The sequence below is a fragment of the Raphanus sativus genome, chromosome 2, assembly GCF_000801105.2.
Source record: "Raphanus sativus cultivar WK10039 chromosome 2, ASM80110v3, whole genome shotgun sequence".
NCBI classification, from domain to species: domain Eukaryota; kingdom Viridiplantae; phylum Streptophyta; class Magnoliopsida; order Brassicales; family Brassicaceae; genus Raphanus; species Raphanus sativus.
This window is the reverse complement of record NC_079512.1, coordinates 39,016,775-39,034,842: the sequence shown is the minus strand read 5'-3', so window position 1 is coordinate 39,034,842 and position 18,068 is coordinate 39,016,775. Positions and strand designations below refer to the sequence as shown.

Genomic DNA, 18,068 nt, shown 5'->3' with positions numbered 1-18,068 from the left:
TTTTGTTGACTTATGTCATGAAGAGGGTCTTTATGTTATATCCACCGTGACAGAGGAATCTATTTTGAGACAGAACCTGATGCATTCACTCTGAAATGAGAGTGCATAATAAACATTACAGACGCCTATTCATTACCTTCTGGTTACTTTGAGTTTAGTAGTTTCCAACTAACGAAAACCACATTTTGTCTCTTTATTTCATAATTAAACAGTCTAGATTTAATATATATAGCTTCTCTGTTGTAGAAGCTATGTTGAACAGCTTGGATTCTTTGTAATCGGAAGATTGCCATCATATGTGCTCTTCAGTACGTCCGGCTTCCTCACTATCCTCGGTCCTGATGGAACCTTCCGAGTCTTTGGCCGAATGTCCTGCATGAGCATATGAAAATCATTTAACATGTTTTTGTCTATCTTTTCAGTTTTTGAAAGCATAGAAGGGAGGGATGCAGTTTCATTACCTGATCAAAGATGGCAATAGGTATTGCTAGTGTAGCAACAGCATTTGGAGAATCAACAATCCCAGAGATTCTTCCTTCACATGGACAACATGAGAGCAACAGGTATGCCTGTTCATATTCTCTTTTGATCAGTTTCTATTCTTGGAGAAACATCAAGAAGTAGAGAGACCAGTACCTGTTCTTTTGAGTAACCGAATTTGTGGAGATAATCTATGGCGTTAAGAACCGCCCGTTTGTAAGCAACTGTTGCATCAAGATAGTGCTGTCTCCCGCTCTCATCCACACTGATACCTTCAAAGACAAGCCACTCTGAGAATCTCGGTTCCACTGGACCTATCTCAAATATTGGGTTCACATGGAGAGGAGTAGGTCCCATTGGCGCGAGGTACTCTTGCATCCCATTCCTTATGATTTCACACCTTTTCATGAGTTTGAATAAAAAAACGTTACATATATAGATAGCATCATCAAAATTGTTTAAAGAACTTGCAAAAAGTAGAAACTTATGTTACACATACTTGAGTTCTAGAAAGCCACTCATCTCAATGGCTCCACAGAAGGAAATCTCACCGTCACCTTGAGAGAAATGCATATCACCAGTGCTTAGATTAGCACCTTCTACAAACACCGGAAGATATATCTTAGAGCCTGTGCTTAGGTTTTTAATATCACAGTTTCCTCCGTTTTCTCTTCCAGGTACTGTCCTTGCCGCCTCCTTTGCTATCCTTTCCCATTCAGGTGTTTCCTTCTCAATCTACACAAAAAGAGTTGTATAATAAGAGTTCCCTAGAGGCCTGACTTAACTTAACCACTTACGTTCCCTAGGAGGCATCCTTTAGTATTTGGTAGGTTTGCTAGTGGCCTCTGATGCACAACCTCACACAGTGAAAACGGCTTGACACCATTTTCTTCCAATTGTCTCTCCCTTTCATTCCATATTTTCAGGAGTTCCATCGATGGTGCGGTGCCAACTATTCCAGGGTGTGTCAAACCCGGAAACCTTACTCCTACACATGATGGTGAGCTACATTGTTAATTCTTGAAGTGTCTTAAATATATGCACACTAGTACGGTATTTGACTCAATTCGTTTTGCTCTTAAGTTTCTTTGTTTTTTTCAAAGTTAATTCGCATTTGCTGTTTATCACAACATACATCAGTAACAAAGATCCATTCAAAAGAGAGATGAACTGTGTTCTCACCAGGAATTTGAGGAGAGTAGGCATAGATCCCTTCAAAGTACCAAATAGCTTTGGTTGCACAAGGGAAATGATCAGTCAAGAAACCGCCACCGTTCTCTTATCAAACGAAGCAGTGAAACCCCACTCATCTCCAGGTAAAAGGACCTAAGTTGCATATCTCAACAGCAAGAAGATCACCTGGCTTTGCTGCAACACCATCCTCATCCACAACTTTGATTGGTCCACTCAGGTAATGAGACTGCACACACAATCACCCCAAAATAAAATTAAATCTCTTAAAGATAATTCATTGGTACAACACTCTTATTTATTATATACACATGATTCTATTTAAGCTATCTTACAGTTGAAAGGTCTGCGTGCTTAATATCGTCTGAAGAGATATTGTCCTTAACAGTACCTCCCATGAAATCGATCATCTCTACCCTGAAAAGCTCACCGGCTTTAACTTGTGCTACTGATGGTATCTCAGGATGCCATCTGTTATGCAGTGGCTGATCCTGCTCCCATGGCTTCTTCTTCAAATCAACCTTCACCACAACTCTTGGAGTCAACGGAGCCATCAAAGCCTGGTAACTACAGTGATCTTTCTTCTCTGTCTGTGCAGACTTGCTCTGTATATCATAACTTCATTAATCTATAACTTTTTTTTCCTTCTTTGTTGCAGTGAAAACAGAGACCATTGGTTGTTGGGGATACGTTTATCTTATCTTACCACAACTAAAACGCCAGTAATATTTGCATGTTTCACCATCTCGTGAAGAATTTTCTTTTATCTAAAGCAGTGACGCCTTTGTTTTTCTCTCTGAACCAAGTGGATAGTACAGTAAGATACACATGTGTGACGTGTTAATGTCTCTGTGGAGGAAAGAAAGGTGAAATCGACATTCTATTCGCTTATGTATTATGTCTATTCACTTTTTTTTTTTTTGAGAAAATCTATTCACTTATGTTTATTTTGGTTGTTGAAGTTTCTCTAATTCTAAGAGCATCTTCGTACTTTTAAGTATTTTATCCATATATACATATATAAATATTTTATCTTATTCTTGTTTTGTTGGCAAACTTAAAAAATAAAAAGGATGTCATAAATAACATGGAAATATCTAAAGAGATTTTGAAAATCTTCAAATGAGAATTGAGAAATTCATCTCATTTGCTAGTTTTTTTTTTTTAATCATATGATACCATGGCAAATATTTTTCGTGAGCAGCGGATATGCTAAAGTTTTGAACCTAAGAGCATTCCACAGATTTTGTCCAAAATATATAAAAGAATCTAACGAATCTTTGTTTTGGTTTTTGTTGTTCTGCGTTTTATGTGGTTGTGGCTCACACGCTTGGCGTCATCAACTTATCTTACAATGGCTCGTCACAGTACCGGCCCATAAATTTGAGTGGCCCTAAAGTGCAAAAGAAAATTAGGGGGGTTATTTAAACTAAAATGTGTGTGGAATTTTAGAATTTTAGAAACTAATATAGCATAAACAAAATAAACATATATGCATATGTTCCATTATACTAATTAAATCAAATCTTAGAAATAAAATATATTTTTGCAAAATTAACTAAGGTTCGGTTTACATCTTTGTGTGTGTATTTATATAAAACTAAGTCATGTTTACAATATTTTCAACATGAAAACGAATCTGATGTGATCGTATCATTCGCATGGCTAATTAAATTGTAGAAATAATAGTGTGATTGTTACTTGCATGTTACATTCCAGCCAGTTCAACTGTACGGAAGACAGAGCTAAAACCTATTTTGGATAAGTATGCCACATCAGAAGTGACAGGAACAGTTTTAGAAAATGTTTAAATTTCATATCTAATTCACAATAGTAAAGCAGAAAGTTAAGCTGGAAGATTTTCTTCATGACCATTAAAAAAGAAACTAAAAATCTTGTAGTAGTTGCATTTGTCATCATATATATATATATATATATATCGTTCTGATAAATATTTTTCTTTGAAATCTGGAGTGCTTTTAGATATATATGACATCACGATTTAAATTAACTCAGTTGGTCTATTATTTCACAAATGATGTAAGTTTTTTTGGGGGGGGGGGGGGGTGGGGGTTTGCTTCAATGCTTTGATGCGCTTGTTATATTTATTTGTATGTTTTACATTAGCCCTAGTTGTGTTGCTTATTGCTACTAAAATATCAACCAAATACTTTGGACTAGTGTCAATAAACTATGATTCATTTTGCAGGTAGAAATGTCGTATCTATAAAAGAATAACCTAATTATACTTATACTTTAAGTAGTAGTTTGAAACCTATGCGGACAAAGAGTGGAATATGATGTGAGATCAAATTTCTCTAATTAGGTCAGATTTTTTTTTTTCGAAAATTCGCCACTGATGAATTTGCATAAGCAAATCACTTTTCCAATTTTTATTTTCTTTAGATAAAGCAAAATATTTCGATTTTAGTAGAATACAAAAGAAAATACGAGAGACACACACACGCGGAGAGAAGAGCCTTTGGACATGGCGAAGGGTCAAAAACGGCTTCTGTAGACTCGTAGTTCCAAGAGACTGCAAAAACTTATGTTGGGTGACTTGGGTCGTAGGTACGTGGAGTCAAATGTAATTACCAGTCAACATACAATAAACTAAACAGCCTTTTATAGTACTTGTACTTATTATTACTGATTTATGATTTATATAATCTGGACACACATGAGTTTGTGGAAGACGACGAGGTCATGACTCATGGACACCACGTTCATCTCTCGTTATTGATACCTTTCTTTGATAGCTCCAAAGTGATTGGAAGTACATGAAAGTAGACTGATGCAAGTTAAAGTGTTGAGCAATATTGTGGATATATAGCATTATGAGATTAACATTGTTATGGATATGATTTCGAGACTACGTAATTTATATGATTTGATTAAATATAAATACAAACAACTAATTTACAACCCTTATACAGTATTTTAGAATTTAAGATACACATCAAGAAATGATGGTCTAGGGATTAAAACCTATACTAGTTTCATTAGAATGGAAGTACACGATCTAACATCCAGATGTACAGAACGTAATCAAACAACCAAGACATAAAAGCTATTAGACTGGGATGCAAACACCCGTTTAATTGAAGTTTTGATATTGAGAAAAAACTAGTATTATTGATTTTGGTTATCCGGTAATCCGGGTCATCTTTCTGTTGGCCAAGCTACTAGAGAATACTAAATACGAATATGTATCAACATAACCACAACGCTTTGTCGTCTCTCTTGATTCTTTTTTCTTTCTTTTACACTTTGTCCTCTTGTGATTTGCTTATTAGTTTCATAATCTTTTCTTTTGTATCAATAATGCCCTCCAAATGATTAAACACTAAAATGCATATGATTCATTCACCACCCAACGCAATGGAATCATCAAGAAACACACGATAACTACCAATGAACACGAAATAACTCCTGCTTTTTCATTTTCTAGACCTAAAAACATCTCATGAAAATACACACCACAAGTTGTACCAATAATTCATCAAATCCACGTGCACCCCATCGTCTCCTGACGTAAGATTTGAGATTTGTATATTCCTTTTTATCTCTATCAAATCCCAAATTCGGCTTTTTCCTTTTCTTTAATACTAGTACTTATCGAGTGAAAAGAATAGAGTGGTACAACCTAACGAATATTTTTAAAACGCAAGAAAGTAATATTTAAAAACACGAGTCTGAGTCAGCGACAAGTGTCTGCGGAGAAACGGAAACGCTCTCTCTTCCCCCAACGCCAATACCTTTGGAATCACTTCCCAACCCAAACGCTGTCCGTTCTTGTAGTGTTGTATTCTTCTTCCATTTTTCCTGACCTACCTTCTTTGTTTAGCTACTTGTAAGTACAAAATATATTATTTAATAGTCTGAGTGAATTACCTATAACATTATACAAATTCTAATTGTTGTGTCTATCTTACCACGTATTCTTGATCCACGTAAATATTTGAAGGTTTCGAAGTTATATCAAGAATACCATAAGCGGCTAAAGACCAAACTTTTTTGAGTTTCTTCTCTTTCCCATAAATTTGAAATATTTTATTTATTTATGCATATTATATACAGAAAGGTTTCAAATAAAATAATGGAAAAGAAAGGACAAAGGAATAAAAAAGAAAACAAGTTGACACACTCTCTCTCTTTTATTATTCACTTGCCTCTATAAATCCAATCTAGGCCTCCCTCTCATCTTCTTATAACTCGTTTCTTCTTTCTCTCCTATCAAACCAGATTAAAAAACCTGTGTTTATTGCTCCCAAAACATTGGATATATATTCTCATAAGTTTAGAAATTGTTTTTTTTTGTTGGCAATGAGTTGCAATGGATGTAGAGTTCTTCGAAAAGGTTGCAGCGAAACATGCATCCTTCGTCCTTGCCTTCAATGGATCGAATCCGCCGAGTCACAAGGCCACGCCACCGTTTTTGTGGCTAAATTCTTTGGCCGTGCCGGTCTAATGTCTTTCATCTCCGCCGTACCTGAAGCAAACCGCCCTGGTAAGAATCTTTCTATATTTCAGAATAAAACACGCAACATCATTAATACAAGATTACTAGGTTTCAAGATTCGTTTTTTTTTTTAATAACTTGAGATTTATTTGTTCGGTTTTGTTTGTTTCTTTGTTTGTTCAGCTTTGTTTCAGTCTTTGTTGTTTGAAGCGTGTGGGAGGACGGTGAATCCGGTTAACGGAGCGGTTGGTATGTTATGGACTGGGAACTGGCACGTGTGCCAAGCGGCTGTTGAAACTGTTCTTCGTGGTGGAACTTTAAGACCTATGTCAGATCTACTCGAATCTCCTTCTTTGAACTCCTCAGATGAGTCTACCGAGATCTGGCGGAAGCAGCGTCCAGGCGGTTCCCGGAACGACGAGAACGGTAGAAACCACCATTACTCAAGATCCAAGCTTACTACGACGGGGATGAAGGAGTCTCCTGTCAACCGTAAACGATCTAAGACCGAGCGGTCTGATTTGGAACTGAACCACGGGTTAGCTCTAACCGGTCCGGTTGACCCGGCTCCTTTTCTTCCACCGCCGCCGTTCGGTAAGGCTGTTAACAGTGATCATCCGGGAAGTCCATCGGAGGAGTCTGTAACGACGTCGTGTTATGAAAATGGATTCAGCGGCAGCGATGGATACAAAAACAAAAAAGAGAAAAAGTTATTAAACCTTTTTGTTTAAAACCGACGACGCAAACTCTTCGCACCCAGTTTTTTTTTCGACGGTCCTTTTTAGGGTTTTTTTTTTGGTGAAGCCGCATAATTATTGGCTAACATAATTATTTTCTCTATCGAGAAATATGATATTTTTGGTGATATGAAACCTTCGGCAATGAGTATTATTAATAATCTGTTGAGAATGCTCAAGTTTGCTACTTTGACACACATAAAATATAATGGTTCCAACCTTGAATATTGTTTAAATTATTAGCACAACATAACTACATAGAGAACATTAGGACATCTGTTTTAGTAAGACACATAACGCATTTTCTCTACTAGAAATAAGGATTAATCCCAAATAAAACTTTCTGATCCAGTATATATATACTAGGTGTTTTCCTGCACCATGTGCAGTAAGAAATTTTTTAAAATTTAATTTATATTTAAAAATAAATTTTATTAAATATTATAGATCTTATTATTTTTTACCAATATTTAAATATAGATTTGATTTAGTTAAATATTAAATTACGATAAAATGATTTTTATTTAAAAATATATTGAAGAATATATATGTATATATTTAAATTATAATCTTAGATAGTAAATTCTATCTATTTATATTGTTTAAATATATTAAATCAATTTGTATACAACTAACAAAATGATATAAAATTGTATAATTATCAAAAATTTAAAATAAACAATATTTATAAAATTTGTAGATATATAAAAAATTAATGATTTTACGATTAGAAATCTAACTTTTTTTTTAAATTGTAGCAATTTCTGAAAGCTTTAGTAATACAAATTGTATTATTATTATTATTAAAAATAAAATAAAATAATATTTCGAAATTTGTAATATTATATATGAATATATTTATTTTATAGATGATGTATGAGATATTACTATATTTAAAAAGTTTATCAGAAATAAATATCAATGTTAAATATAATGTATGAGTTATTACCATATTTTAAAAAAATTATTAAAAATATAAATCAATATTAAATAAAATAATTCACGCCATATTTTCCGGAAACCATGTCATCAATTTTTGTAGTCATATCATATTTTTGTGAAATTGATTGTAGAGAATAAATGCGTCAAAATCCATTCTCAAATAATGTATAATAATGTATAAGGGATAAGCTACAAAAATGTGACATACTATACTGACTACAATCTGCCATCGACCAATGAACACAATTGAAAGTTAATTATTCCTCGTCCAACTTGGTAGTTTTAAATCATATCAATTTTCACTATATGAGCCAGCTCATATGAAATATAAATATCTTGTACGAATAAAATCATATACAAAATGTCAAAATTGACACTTATTTGTAGAAGAAGCAAAACGATAAATTCGGTTCCCATAGATTCCAAATTTTCAGGTGAGATTAGTACAATAGTTCGCAATATTAAAATATTAATTTGACTAGATAACTACTTTTAATTAAATGGTACGATGAAATTACGTCTTTCGGGCCGGGACCAGGCGGCTTTTGGATATGCAAAGAGCCACCTTTCTCATCAATTCTGAAAAATAACTTGTGTTTTATTTTAACTATTTCTAGTATAGTTCGATATTTATATTCTTATTAGATTTAACAATGCATTTTATGAGTTGATAGAAAAAAATACATTTTATCTTAAAATAAATTACATCAGATTTATATTAATTTGAATACTATGTTCGTGTGATTGATTGACATCGCATGTTGAATTATCTAAAAAATAAATGTAAACATGTGATGAATTTTGATAATCTGAAAAGTATATGCTGAATTGGTTGACATCTGTCGTCGGATGCGGTTACATTATTTAGTGTAAAATATTATTTATCAAATTTAAACACATAACTATTCTTTACATATTTCTTGCACGCCGGGGACATAAAAGAAAAGATTATTTTGTGACACAAAATATTTGTTTTTTAATATCCCAAAATTTGTTACAGTTATTTTGTTTTATAATATCCTAATTATATAACGTATTTATGAAAGATAACTTATGTCTTTTAACTATCTTATATATAAAATAGACTTTTCTGGCATTTCCTTAAGCCACGTCATCATGGAGCATGGGGCAATTCATGACAGCTGTCCTATCCTTTTTACGTGATCAGTGTATCTCTGTTCTAATTAAAATTTTTGGGCTACTAATTTTCTTTGTTTTGTGGACTCTTACTAGCTGGCCCATCTCCTATAGGGTTTCTAGCTCCTGCAAATTGGATTTGGCTTATCCTCCCTCGCCCTTCGTCTCCTTCAAACTCAGAGGAGAGCCTCTGTAACGTCGTCCGTTTCTTCCTTGAGTCTCTTCATTTATTACTTACCACTACTCATCCCACTTATCGCCACTATAAAACGGTCCCTTCTCTGCGATGAATAGCCACGGTTATACAGGATCCTTAATATGCTTTTCCTGGATGAGAAGGTAACTCCGGCGAGCTCTGTCTCCTTATTTATAAATTCTTACATAGATTACCAGTTCTCTCTCTAGATTACTATGTCCTGAAAATTCCAATTGTTTATTATATTCCTGTGAAAAACGAGACTGTTAAATGTTTTGAACAAAATCTTCGCAAACAAAGTTTCTTATTTACGATTACGAGTCCTCTCTCTGGATTCTTAATACTATCAATACGGCTTTTTCTCCAAGTTAGTAAAATGATGGTAAGTGATCATGGTAGCGGTTGATGAGTCTTTTTTTTTGTTTTATTAACGCTTTGTTTAGACTTCATGATGATTTGTTTTTGGACTCAAGGAAAGAATGGTTCACATGTGAGTGACTGACCATTGACGAAAATTATGTTATGTATCTACACATACATAGAATATTTTTCCCTCTAAGCCTGGTTTGTTTCTGTCACATCACAATGTTCATGTCCCATTTCTTCGTTTAACAACTCTTCTATCTAAGTCATATAGATCTCGCGTCTCTATCTGCATTTAGAGTAATAGATTGATATATTAGATTTAACTTTGTATTCCATCCTCTAGAATGATGTTACCCTATACAGTGATATTTGTCTTCTCTTCATTTTTTTTATCTCAGTTTCTTTTTCTGTGCATCGACTTATATAAATTTTTCCTTTACACATGTAGATTGGTTTTCTGACTGGTGCTTGAAGATAGAGCTATGGTGTATTGAATTCTCTTTATGCAAGATTTACTCTCCTAAAAGGATGATAGCAGGTAAGATTAATTATTTAGATTTCAAGTATTCTTGGTTGTTGAATCTTTTAACTGTTTTTTGCTTTGTAGCTTTAAAAGCGTTTTTTTGATGGTCGTTGCAATTTTAAGATGAAGGGTTTTTCAATTTTCAGACAAAGATCATGTGGTTGGAAACTCGGTAGAGAGTTGCAAAGATGAGTCTAAGCCTCAAAACTGTCCTGAGTAGAAGTGGGAAGATGCAGAGCCAAGGTCTCGGAAAATAGGAACAAAATGACAATGTCTGTGAGTTGTTCTATGATACAAGAACCAGTGAGGACTTGGCAAAATAAATGATGGAAACCATTCTTGTGGAGATTCTGATTGAGACTGGAAAGAGTACAATTTTGTAACATCAATGCTAATTAGTTGTTCTCGTGATATAGATTTCTGGCGTTTTATATGGACATTTACTTCATATGTTACTGCATATGTGACTTTTCTGAGACTGTAATTTGTTACAAAGAGAACATTTACCATGTTGTGAATTACATATGTGTCGATGAGGGTGTGACATTCCATGAATATTCTGTGTACTGTGCCTTTTTGGGATTTTTGTAATATAAAGTTAATATATTCTTTGATTATTTTATTTCATTTAATTATGTAATCTATATATGTATAAAAGTTTCCGATGTTACTATGTAACAAAAACTGAGAAGGGAACGTTTGATGAGATATATGCGAAAGTTCATCTTCATTTCTAGATTATTAATGGTTACATCATATTTACGTTTTTCCCGGTTTAGTTACCATTTGGTTCATACTTTTTTTTTGATTATCTGATTTAAAGTGGTATGGAAGTAAAGTAAAAAAAAAAATTTCCAACAAATTTCAACTAATCTAACAGTTTGGCTCATACTTCTAAGTATCATGTTTTATTAGTTTAGAAAATACTAATTTTTAAAAATATTTTAAAATCGTGAAAAAAAAATTCATTCAAAGTTCACCAAAAGCTATAATAATTAAGAAAACATTAACTGAAATTTCATTCAAAGTATAATCATTCTATGAAATAAATATATATTGTAAAACATCATTTGCTGTTAAATTAGAAAATACTAACTATTATTTTTGATATTATTGAAACTATTTATATAGTATTTAAAAATTAGGTATAATTATTTTTCTAAATTTCTCTATTATATTTCATTGATTTAGTTTGCATGTGGATTAATTTATTATCATGTAAAAATTAATTAGTGTAAGAATATTTAAACTTCAAAATTCTTGGAACAATTTTTTTTTTAAATTTCAACTTCAGAATTTATTTTATTAAGTCAAAGTAAAAATAAAAGGAAAGAAATATATTCTATAACATTTTTCTGAATCACTTATGTTACTTTTGTATTCTGTATACAAAATGATGAATGTTACTGTTATTTTTAATTTAAGCCAAAAACATTTATTGAAAAAAATAATATGATCTCAAGAACGCTATGTATTATTTATGAGTTTATAGTATTGCTTTTTATTTAGAATAGATTATATAATGCTTCATAAAATTGGAAAAAAAAACTCATATAAAATAAATTTTAGTATACAATCCCGCCCGTAGGACGGGCCAACCACTAGTTTATAGTAAAGTTCGATATTTATATTCTTTTTTTTTTGAGAAAGGGTTTGCTATTAGATATTTATATTCTTGTTAGATTTAACAATGCATTTTATAAGGTGATAGAAAAACAATACATTTTATCTTAAAATAAATTACATCAAATTTATATTAATTTTTAGTACTATATTCGTGTGATTAATTGACATTGTAATTTGTACACATCAAAATTTAATATGTGGTGTGAAAAACAATAGGGAGAAGAAAAAAAATTCAAGAAATGTAGTATGAGACGCAACAACTATAAGAAGAAATTGAAGTTCGCTAACTGAAGAAATGAAAACGGAAATTCTCAAACTATCGTCAAAATGTGTTTTTTTATTGTTGGTATGATATTAGAAACGAGCAATACTTTGTTTATCGTACCGACAAAAGAGTTAAGATGGGAATGACACAAATTATGTTATTTTTTTTACGTAGATAAAATCAACGATTCGGTTTTAGAGATCATAAGCTATACTTTCTTCTAGAGTCTCATTTAAATCTGTCACAAGTCATGGTTCATATCAATACATTGTCCAACCATGTTCTACGAGAGTATGTATAATTAACTAACAATCAAAGTCTTTTATATACACACTGTATAATATGTTTATGTGTATGATCGTAGGCGAAAGGGCCTATCAATGCACGAATGCGACCCCACAACTAACAATAAAAAGCAGGCCCAAACTGACCCTATATAAAAAGAAAAGATCTACAACCCCTAGATTCCCCCAATTCGACGAAGAAAAATGTTGCGTTACCTGGGAAACACCACCTTCACCTTGGCTAAGAAGGTAACGGAGAGATGTTATATCTGCTTGTTTAAGTCTTTTGCTTTTGTGTCTTTTTCACTGAGATTGAACAATAAATATGCAGCAGGGTTGTCGCAAGGGGATGCTGCCATTGCAGTATCGCGATTTTTCATCCGTGGGTGAGAAAGGTATCCTCAACTTTTATTTGCATATCAAAATCTCTCCTTTTAAGTCTATTTTTTCTTTTCCTTTAGTTTCTTGTTGCTAATTTTCGTTGGAATCGATTTTATTTTCTTGGTGGTTTGTTAGCTGTTCCGAAAATTTATGGATACTTCTTTAGAACGGCCTTTGGTGGTGCTGGATTCCTGCTCGGTATGTGGTTTGTAAGCTTATTATTATTATTATTATTTATTTTGGTTTCAGTAGAATCAATCTTCTTCAGGTGGTGTGACATCAAGCCCCTTCTCAAGCGGTCTTCAGGAGATTGAAGAGGAACTTAAAGAGGTAAATAACCAAGCTATTGGGTTTAAAAGTTTTTTTCTTTCATCTTTCCTAATCTTCGTCTCTCTATGTTTCTGTTTCAGCTTTCCAGAGATGATACATAGAGATGGTTTGAAGATGGTCTAAGACATGGTTCTGTCTTTAATCTTTTATATTTATATTTATATTTGGTTCTCTGTTTTTTCTAGAAATCTCCCTAAGTACCAAAGCTAATAGAGAAAAAGTGGAGATTATTTATTTTTAACATCACCAGTATGATACAAGATTAGCCATATTGTTTCTAGCAGTGATTAGCTGCCTTTAATCAGTGAGTATATTTATTGCAATTACCAGTGTGGTAATCAGTGAGTATATTGTTTGTAGCAGTGATAAGCTGCCATTAATCAGTGAGTACATTTATTGCAATTATCAGTGTGGTCACTTAAACAACTTGAAGTATGGATTTAGCCTCGCTTCTAATGTCCTTTCTCGTGTCTTTTGACCATTTATAGAGTTTGTATTTGAACCTGATGTCCTTTTCTCGAATTTATTCACAACAGTTGCAAAGTTTTTGGATGATGTTTGCATTGCAATGCATGGATCAGTTTCTACGTATCTGACAGGCATATATAAACCTTGTTCAGATGTAAAAGCTTTTGTTGCAGTTGTAGAAATTAACAGGCTGTGTGTCGTCAGAGGATTAACAACAAAAAAAAAGTCTAGATGAATAATGAATGTGCACACCAGAATATCTTGAGATTCTTGGTCTGAATTTACAGTCTTGAGGTCCTTTGCATTTTCTTTAGGAGGAGAGTTTGCACAGCCCTTTTACTCTAATTACAAACGAGTAAAAGGTTGGATGGGTGTCTAACAGTTCAAAAAGGTTATCAGAAGAGGAAGAGAATTTAAAAGCTGGGGATTAGAATTCTAAGGAAAGAAGAAGCAAGAGCTCTCCTCTTGTTCGTTTTCGTTGTTACACAAATAAGCAGTAGATAAAACACCCAAATATGGTGCAGAGGTAAGAAGAGTTTCTCCTCCTCTTTTTTGTTTTCATTATTACACAGATTAAGTACTAGTAGTAGTAGTAGAGGTGTCATAAAAGGAAACACACCACAAACATCCATATAAATCCTTTAGAAAAAAAAAACATCCATTATTATCAAATAAATCCTTTAGCAAATAAGTGAGGGATAGATAAAACAAAGTAGTTCGAGTTTCCAACGAACAACACACAGATAGTAGTAGCCTAGACATCAATCATCCTTCTTCTTTCTCTGAAAGAAATCAAAACAGTTATTATTACACGTAATAAGTCAAGGGATAAAACAGAGACTAGATCGAGTTTCACCAAACATCAAAGTTTAAAACAAAACTTTAACCACCTTATTACGAAGGTGAATTTTCCCTCGGATGCGCTTTTTCTCGTCCTCCAAGGACTTGCTTACTCTTAAGCAATGCTCTCTTCTCTTGTAAGTATCTGAAAAATTGGAACGAGGAATAAGACATAATTACAAGACATCCATACATGAATTCAAAGAACCTTACTTATGACAGATTTGCAGAACCATCCTCCCACAAATGTTAAACCGAGAACAAATTTGTTCTGCTCCTTCCACACATGCTTGGCCCTCGAAGACACGGGGGAAGCGGCGATTAATGAGAATCCTCTCCTAACATTCGCCAAAATCGTTTGCGCCGGTTTCTTCATCATCTCTTTCTTTTTGTTCCGCTGAATCCTTTCCCTTTTCTTGGTTGTTAAGTTAGGTTTTCTGCTTTCCCAATTATCTCCTCCTTTTACTCACTCCAAAGCCACCCCAGTTTATACATCTGGCCCAAATCCCTAAATAAAAACAATCTCAATAATCCTTACAAAGGATATATTAATGATTTTTTAACTAATGCGTTAATCAATACTATACTAAAAGGGAGATAATCTCAACAATGAGAGTGTCCACCTCAGCAAATTAATTCAGGCCAATAAGACACTTTCTTTTTGACACGTCACCATAGCTGAAATAGAGTGAAGTTTCGTATGGGCTCAATTCAATTATCAGTCGGCCCACAAGAACCCATGGCGAGAAATAATTCATTTTTATCTTCACGCGTCGAGAGTCTCTCCTCTCCCCCCCTCCCGCAGTTGACTCTTCCACTTCATCTTTTTCAGTTTCTGCTTTTTTCCGTTATCTTCTCAATCAATGATGATGTTAAAGCTATTATTTAATGTTTTGTTGCTACTCCCCCCTTAATCCTTCATTTATATAAAAATCTATGTACACCTAAATCAAAAACCTGATTTTCAGCAGCTATCGCCGTGGCCGTAAAATCGACCGGAAAACTCAACTCTCCACCGGCAAATATCATACCAGGAAATCAACGCTTCCCCTAGAGGTATGGATCTCCTTAGTCGTTTGTTTTCATATTTAGTTCACAAAGATTGAAAATTTATGTTCTATGTGTCGTAGATCATTTTCATTGTTGATGTGTAATTTGAAAATTGCTGACATACTACAGATTACGCAAGTGTGAGCTTAATAGTGTCTTTTTACTTATGACTCAGCGAGCATACTTTAGATTCTTAACTAATCAAAAAAGTCATTACCCTGTTTAATGTGTGTTTTCCTTCTCTGTTTAGCTATGGTTTTTTTGACAATGTTACAATGGATGTAAGATATCATATGGAGATTTGAACCTCCTCTGCAGCTGGAGAAATCATAAGCCTGTCGGTTCAAGTTTCTTACAGGATGGGAACTTCGTAGACTCCGCTTCTGGTGAGTAAAGTTTTCAATTTTGAAAATTCTCTGTTCAGAAACAGAGGAATAAGAAGAGAAAAGTTTGACTCTTGAGATTCAAGTTCCATGTGCACTAATGTTTATTTTTTGATTTAGTGTTTCAGTATCATAATACAGAGATTGATCATATATATCTTTGTAGAAATTTGGGGAAGATGAAGTACTACAAATGTTCCGAATCATCATCCGCTTCAAAATCCAAACTTAACAGTCGCAAAGCAGAGCAGAGAGGTGAGATTTTGATTTTCTGTCCATGGAGAGGGTGTACACGTTCGCATTCTCCACCAGAAATTTTAAGAAGGCTGCCAGCTTATTTTTGGATTCTATATCGACCTTCACGATGTATGAGATCCTTCTCTACGAGACCTTCATTTTCTACACCGTGCTTACCAGCATCATAACTCTGGATAGAGTTTCTCTTAAGCAAAAGGTATTTGTCGATCTCCCAGGTCCTCTACTTTTGAGTGTTCTAAATCCAGTCACGGATGATAACATTCAGTTTGTTTGGTCAGTACTAAAGTGATGTGAATCTGTTTTTTTGGGTGTAGTTCCTCCATGAGGATGTGAATCTTTTTGAATAAAATGCTAAAGTGCTATACTACTAATTTGACAGGTTGTTGACGCACCTGAGATCTTAACCGTGCTTGGGAAGATACCATTCCTTTCCGAGTTCCTGAACTCACTATACGAGTGCCAGTACAAGGCGTTTTTCTCAGCATTTGGTGAGTTCAATATAGTGACCTAATTAGCTTACTGAACTTTGTTAATTGTGTATGCGTTTTGCTTGCTTTGTCTATGTGTTAATAATAGATTCATTGTTTTTCTATTTTCAAAGCTGGAATGGCGGAGCAGATTAAGTTTGACCGTTATTTGAACCCACATTTCCGGTTCTACATGAGAGAAGTGAGAACGGTGGTGTACTCTCAGTTTTTGGAGTCTTACAAGAGTGTAATGGTGGATGCGATGGCAAATGCCTTTGGTGTTTCCGTGGATTTCATCGATCAGTAAGCACACTAAAAACGCTCAATTACATTCTGTAAGAATATATATGATCATACAAAGTTAGAACCTGACTTGACATGTTTCCTTCTTTTATAATCCAGGGATGAGGGAGCTGTCACGCTTCATTGCAGCTGGGAAGCTTCACTGCAAGATAGGCAAGGTTGCCGGTGTTTTGGAGACAAATCGTCCTGATGCAAAGAATGCACTTTACAAGGCAACAATCAAGCAAGGGGACTTCTTGCTAAACCGGATCCAGAAGCTGTTTCGAGTCATTGATCTGTGAGCATGTCTCACATGTGTCTGTTTAGCACTTTCCTCAAAACTGCAACAACTTGCAACTCAAATGGGTAGAATCTTAAGGTGTGAGAAACGATATTTGAGATCAACACCTGTCTGTTCTTTCTTATGACTCAGTTTGTTTCATCTACCTTTTTATTTATTTATTTATTCTACTTTCACATCTGGAAAGCATGAACTTATCAAAAAATTTCAAGGTCGTATTTCCCCATCTGAGGTTAGTTTCTTCTTCCTTAATCATGAAAGGTTCTTCTATACAAATCTACATCAGCTGATGATGTTTTAAAAAAAAATGTGCAAGTATGCAGCGACATCGTAGAAGTTTCCTGGAGGGATTTACAAAGACTCCAGTGATTACACTTGCAGGGAGAGATAAATTTAAGTAAATGTCATATATTTTAGATTATGATTCGAGAGAGGAGTAGTAGCATTCTCTTGCAAATTTTGTGGTGTCTATTACAGACCCGTTTCTTGAATTAGTAGTTGCATGCATTTGTGTTGACTGACATATCATGGTTAGGCACTGACCTATTTCTTAGATTCATCATTTGTTAATGAATACATGTGTTACAGATGAGAAGTAGTTGAGTGTTTAGAGAATGTTTTTCCACTCTATTTGGAGTAGAAGCCAATTCTGTTATAGACTTTTTATATTTTGAAGAAGAAAAAAATGAGTCATTAGAGATGGTCTTACATTAATAGTAAAAAAAATATAATTACACTTAAAATAAAGCTTAAACAAGCTAATACAACAAAATAAATTGAATAAAAACAAACTGAAATTATTTCCAAGCTATTCACATGGTATGTGATTTTGATTTCTTTAATGAATTTACATCTAAGCGAACAAACACTTAAAACTAAAAATATATACATACAGTGATAATGAAGCTTTGATCATTTTTTAAATACGAGATGAATAAAAACTGTATTTAGACAATTATTGAGCAGTTAAGCTCGATAATAACCATGTTAATCACATTCATCAATCTCTAATATATAGAAGTTCAATACTCATTAAAATTATATAACATATCCTAAAAACTAATTTAAAACAATGCAGGAAAATTAGTATGCTAAAAAC

The 18,068-nt window shown here is 33.7% G+C and overlaps 3 protein-coding genes and 2 long non-coding RNA genes across 8 annotated transcripts; 4 read left to right on the top strand and 1 right to left on the bottom strand.

The window, feature by feature from the left end:
- Positions 1-60: 60 nt before the first annotated feature.
- On the bottom strand, positions 61-2,225 carry LOC108843396 (uncharacterized). The gene is given in 9 exon segments (XM_018616589.2): positions 61-372; positions 462-569; positions 637-880; positions 980-1,215; positions 1,278-1,468; positions 1,663-1,761; positions 1,764-1,800; positions 1,802-1,900; positions 2,007-2,225. Coding segments are annotated over 9 exon segments (1,356 nt in total). The 3' UTR covers positions 61-249.
- LOC130508333 (uncharacterized) lies at positions 2,096-2,708 on the top strand. The gene is made up of 2 exons (XR_008942808.1): positions 2,096-2,234; positions 2,330-2,708. It is a non-coding gene; the product is annotated as an uncharacterized LOC130508333 (long non-coding RNA).
- Positions 2,709-5,405: 2,697 nt separating this feature from the next.
- Positions 5,406-7,049, top strand: LOC108829751 (LOB domain-containing protein 39). The gene is made up of 2 exons (XM_018603352.2): positions 5,406-6,181; positions 6,317-7,049. Exons 1-2 carry the CDS (start codon positions 5,998-6,000, stop codon positions 6,862-6,864), a joined length of 732 nt encoding a protein of 243 aa, XP_018458854.2. The 5' UTR covers positions 5,406-5,997; the 3' UTR covers positions 6,865-7,049.
- A 1,587-nt stretch (positions 7,050-8,636) lies between these two features.
- LOC108840888 (uncharacterized) lies at positions 8,637-10,804 on the top strand. The gene is made up of 3 exons (XR_001948017.2): positions 8,637-9,288; positions 9,960-10,049; positions 10,181-10,804. It is a non-coding gene; the product is annotated as an uncharacterized LOC108840888 (long non-coding RNA).
- A 4,184-nt stretch (positions 10,805-14,988) lies between these two features.
- Positions 14,989-17,147, top strand: LOC108837753 (26S proteasome non-ATPase regulatory subunit 6 homolog). 4 transcript variants are annotated; one of them, XM_057003781.1, is made up of 6 exons: positions 14,989-15,284; positions 15,597-15,664; positions 15,828-16,115; positions 16,299-16,407; positions 16,521-16,689; positions 16,796-17,147. In XM_057003781.1, the coding sequence occupies exons 3-6, from the start codon at positions 15,939-15,941 to the stop codon at positions 16,968-16,970; spliced, it is 630 nt and encodes a 209-aa protein (XP_056859761.1). In that variant the 5' UTR covers positions 14,989-15,284; positions 15,597-15,664; positions 15,828-15,938; the 3' UTR covers positions 16,971-17,147. The 4 variants fall into 4 exon arrangements, with proteins under 4 accessions (XP_056859761.1, XP_056859762.1, XP_018466275.1 ...); XM_057003782.1 differs by having other exon boundaries at positions 15,565-15,664; XM_018610773.2 differs by having other exon boundaries at positions 15,529-15,664.
- Positions 17,148-18,068: the final 921 nt, after the last annotated feature.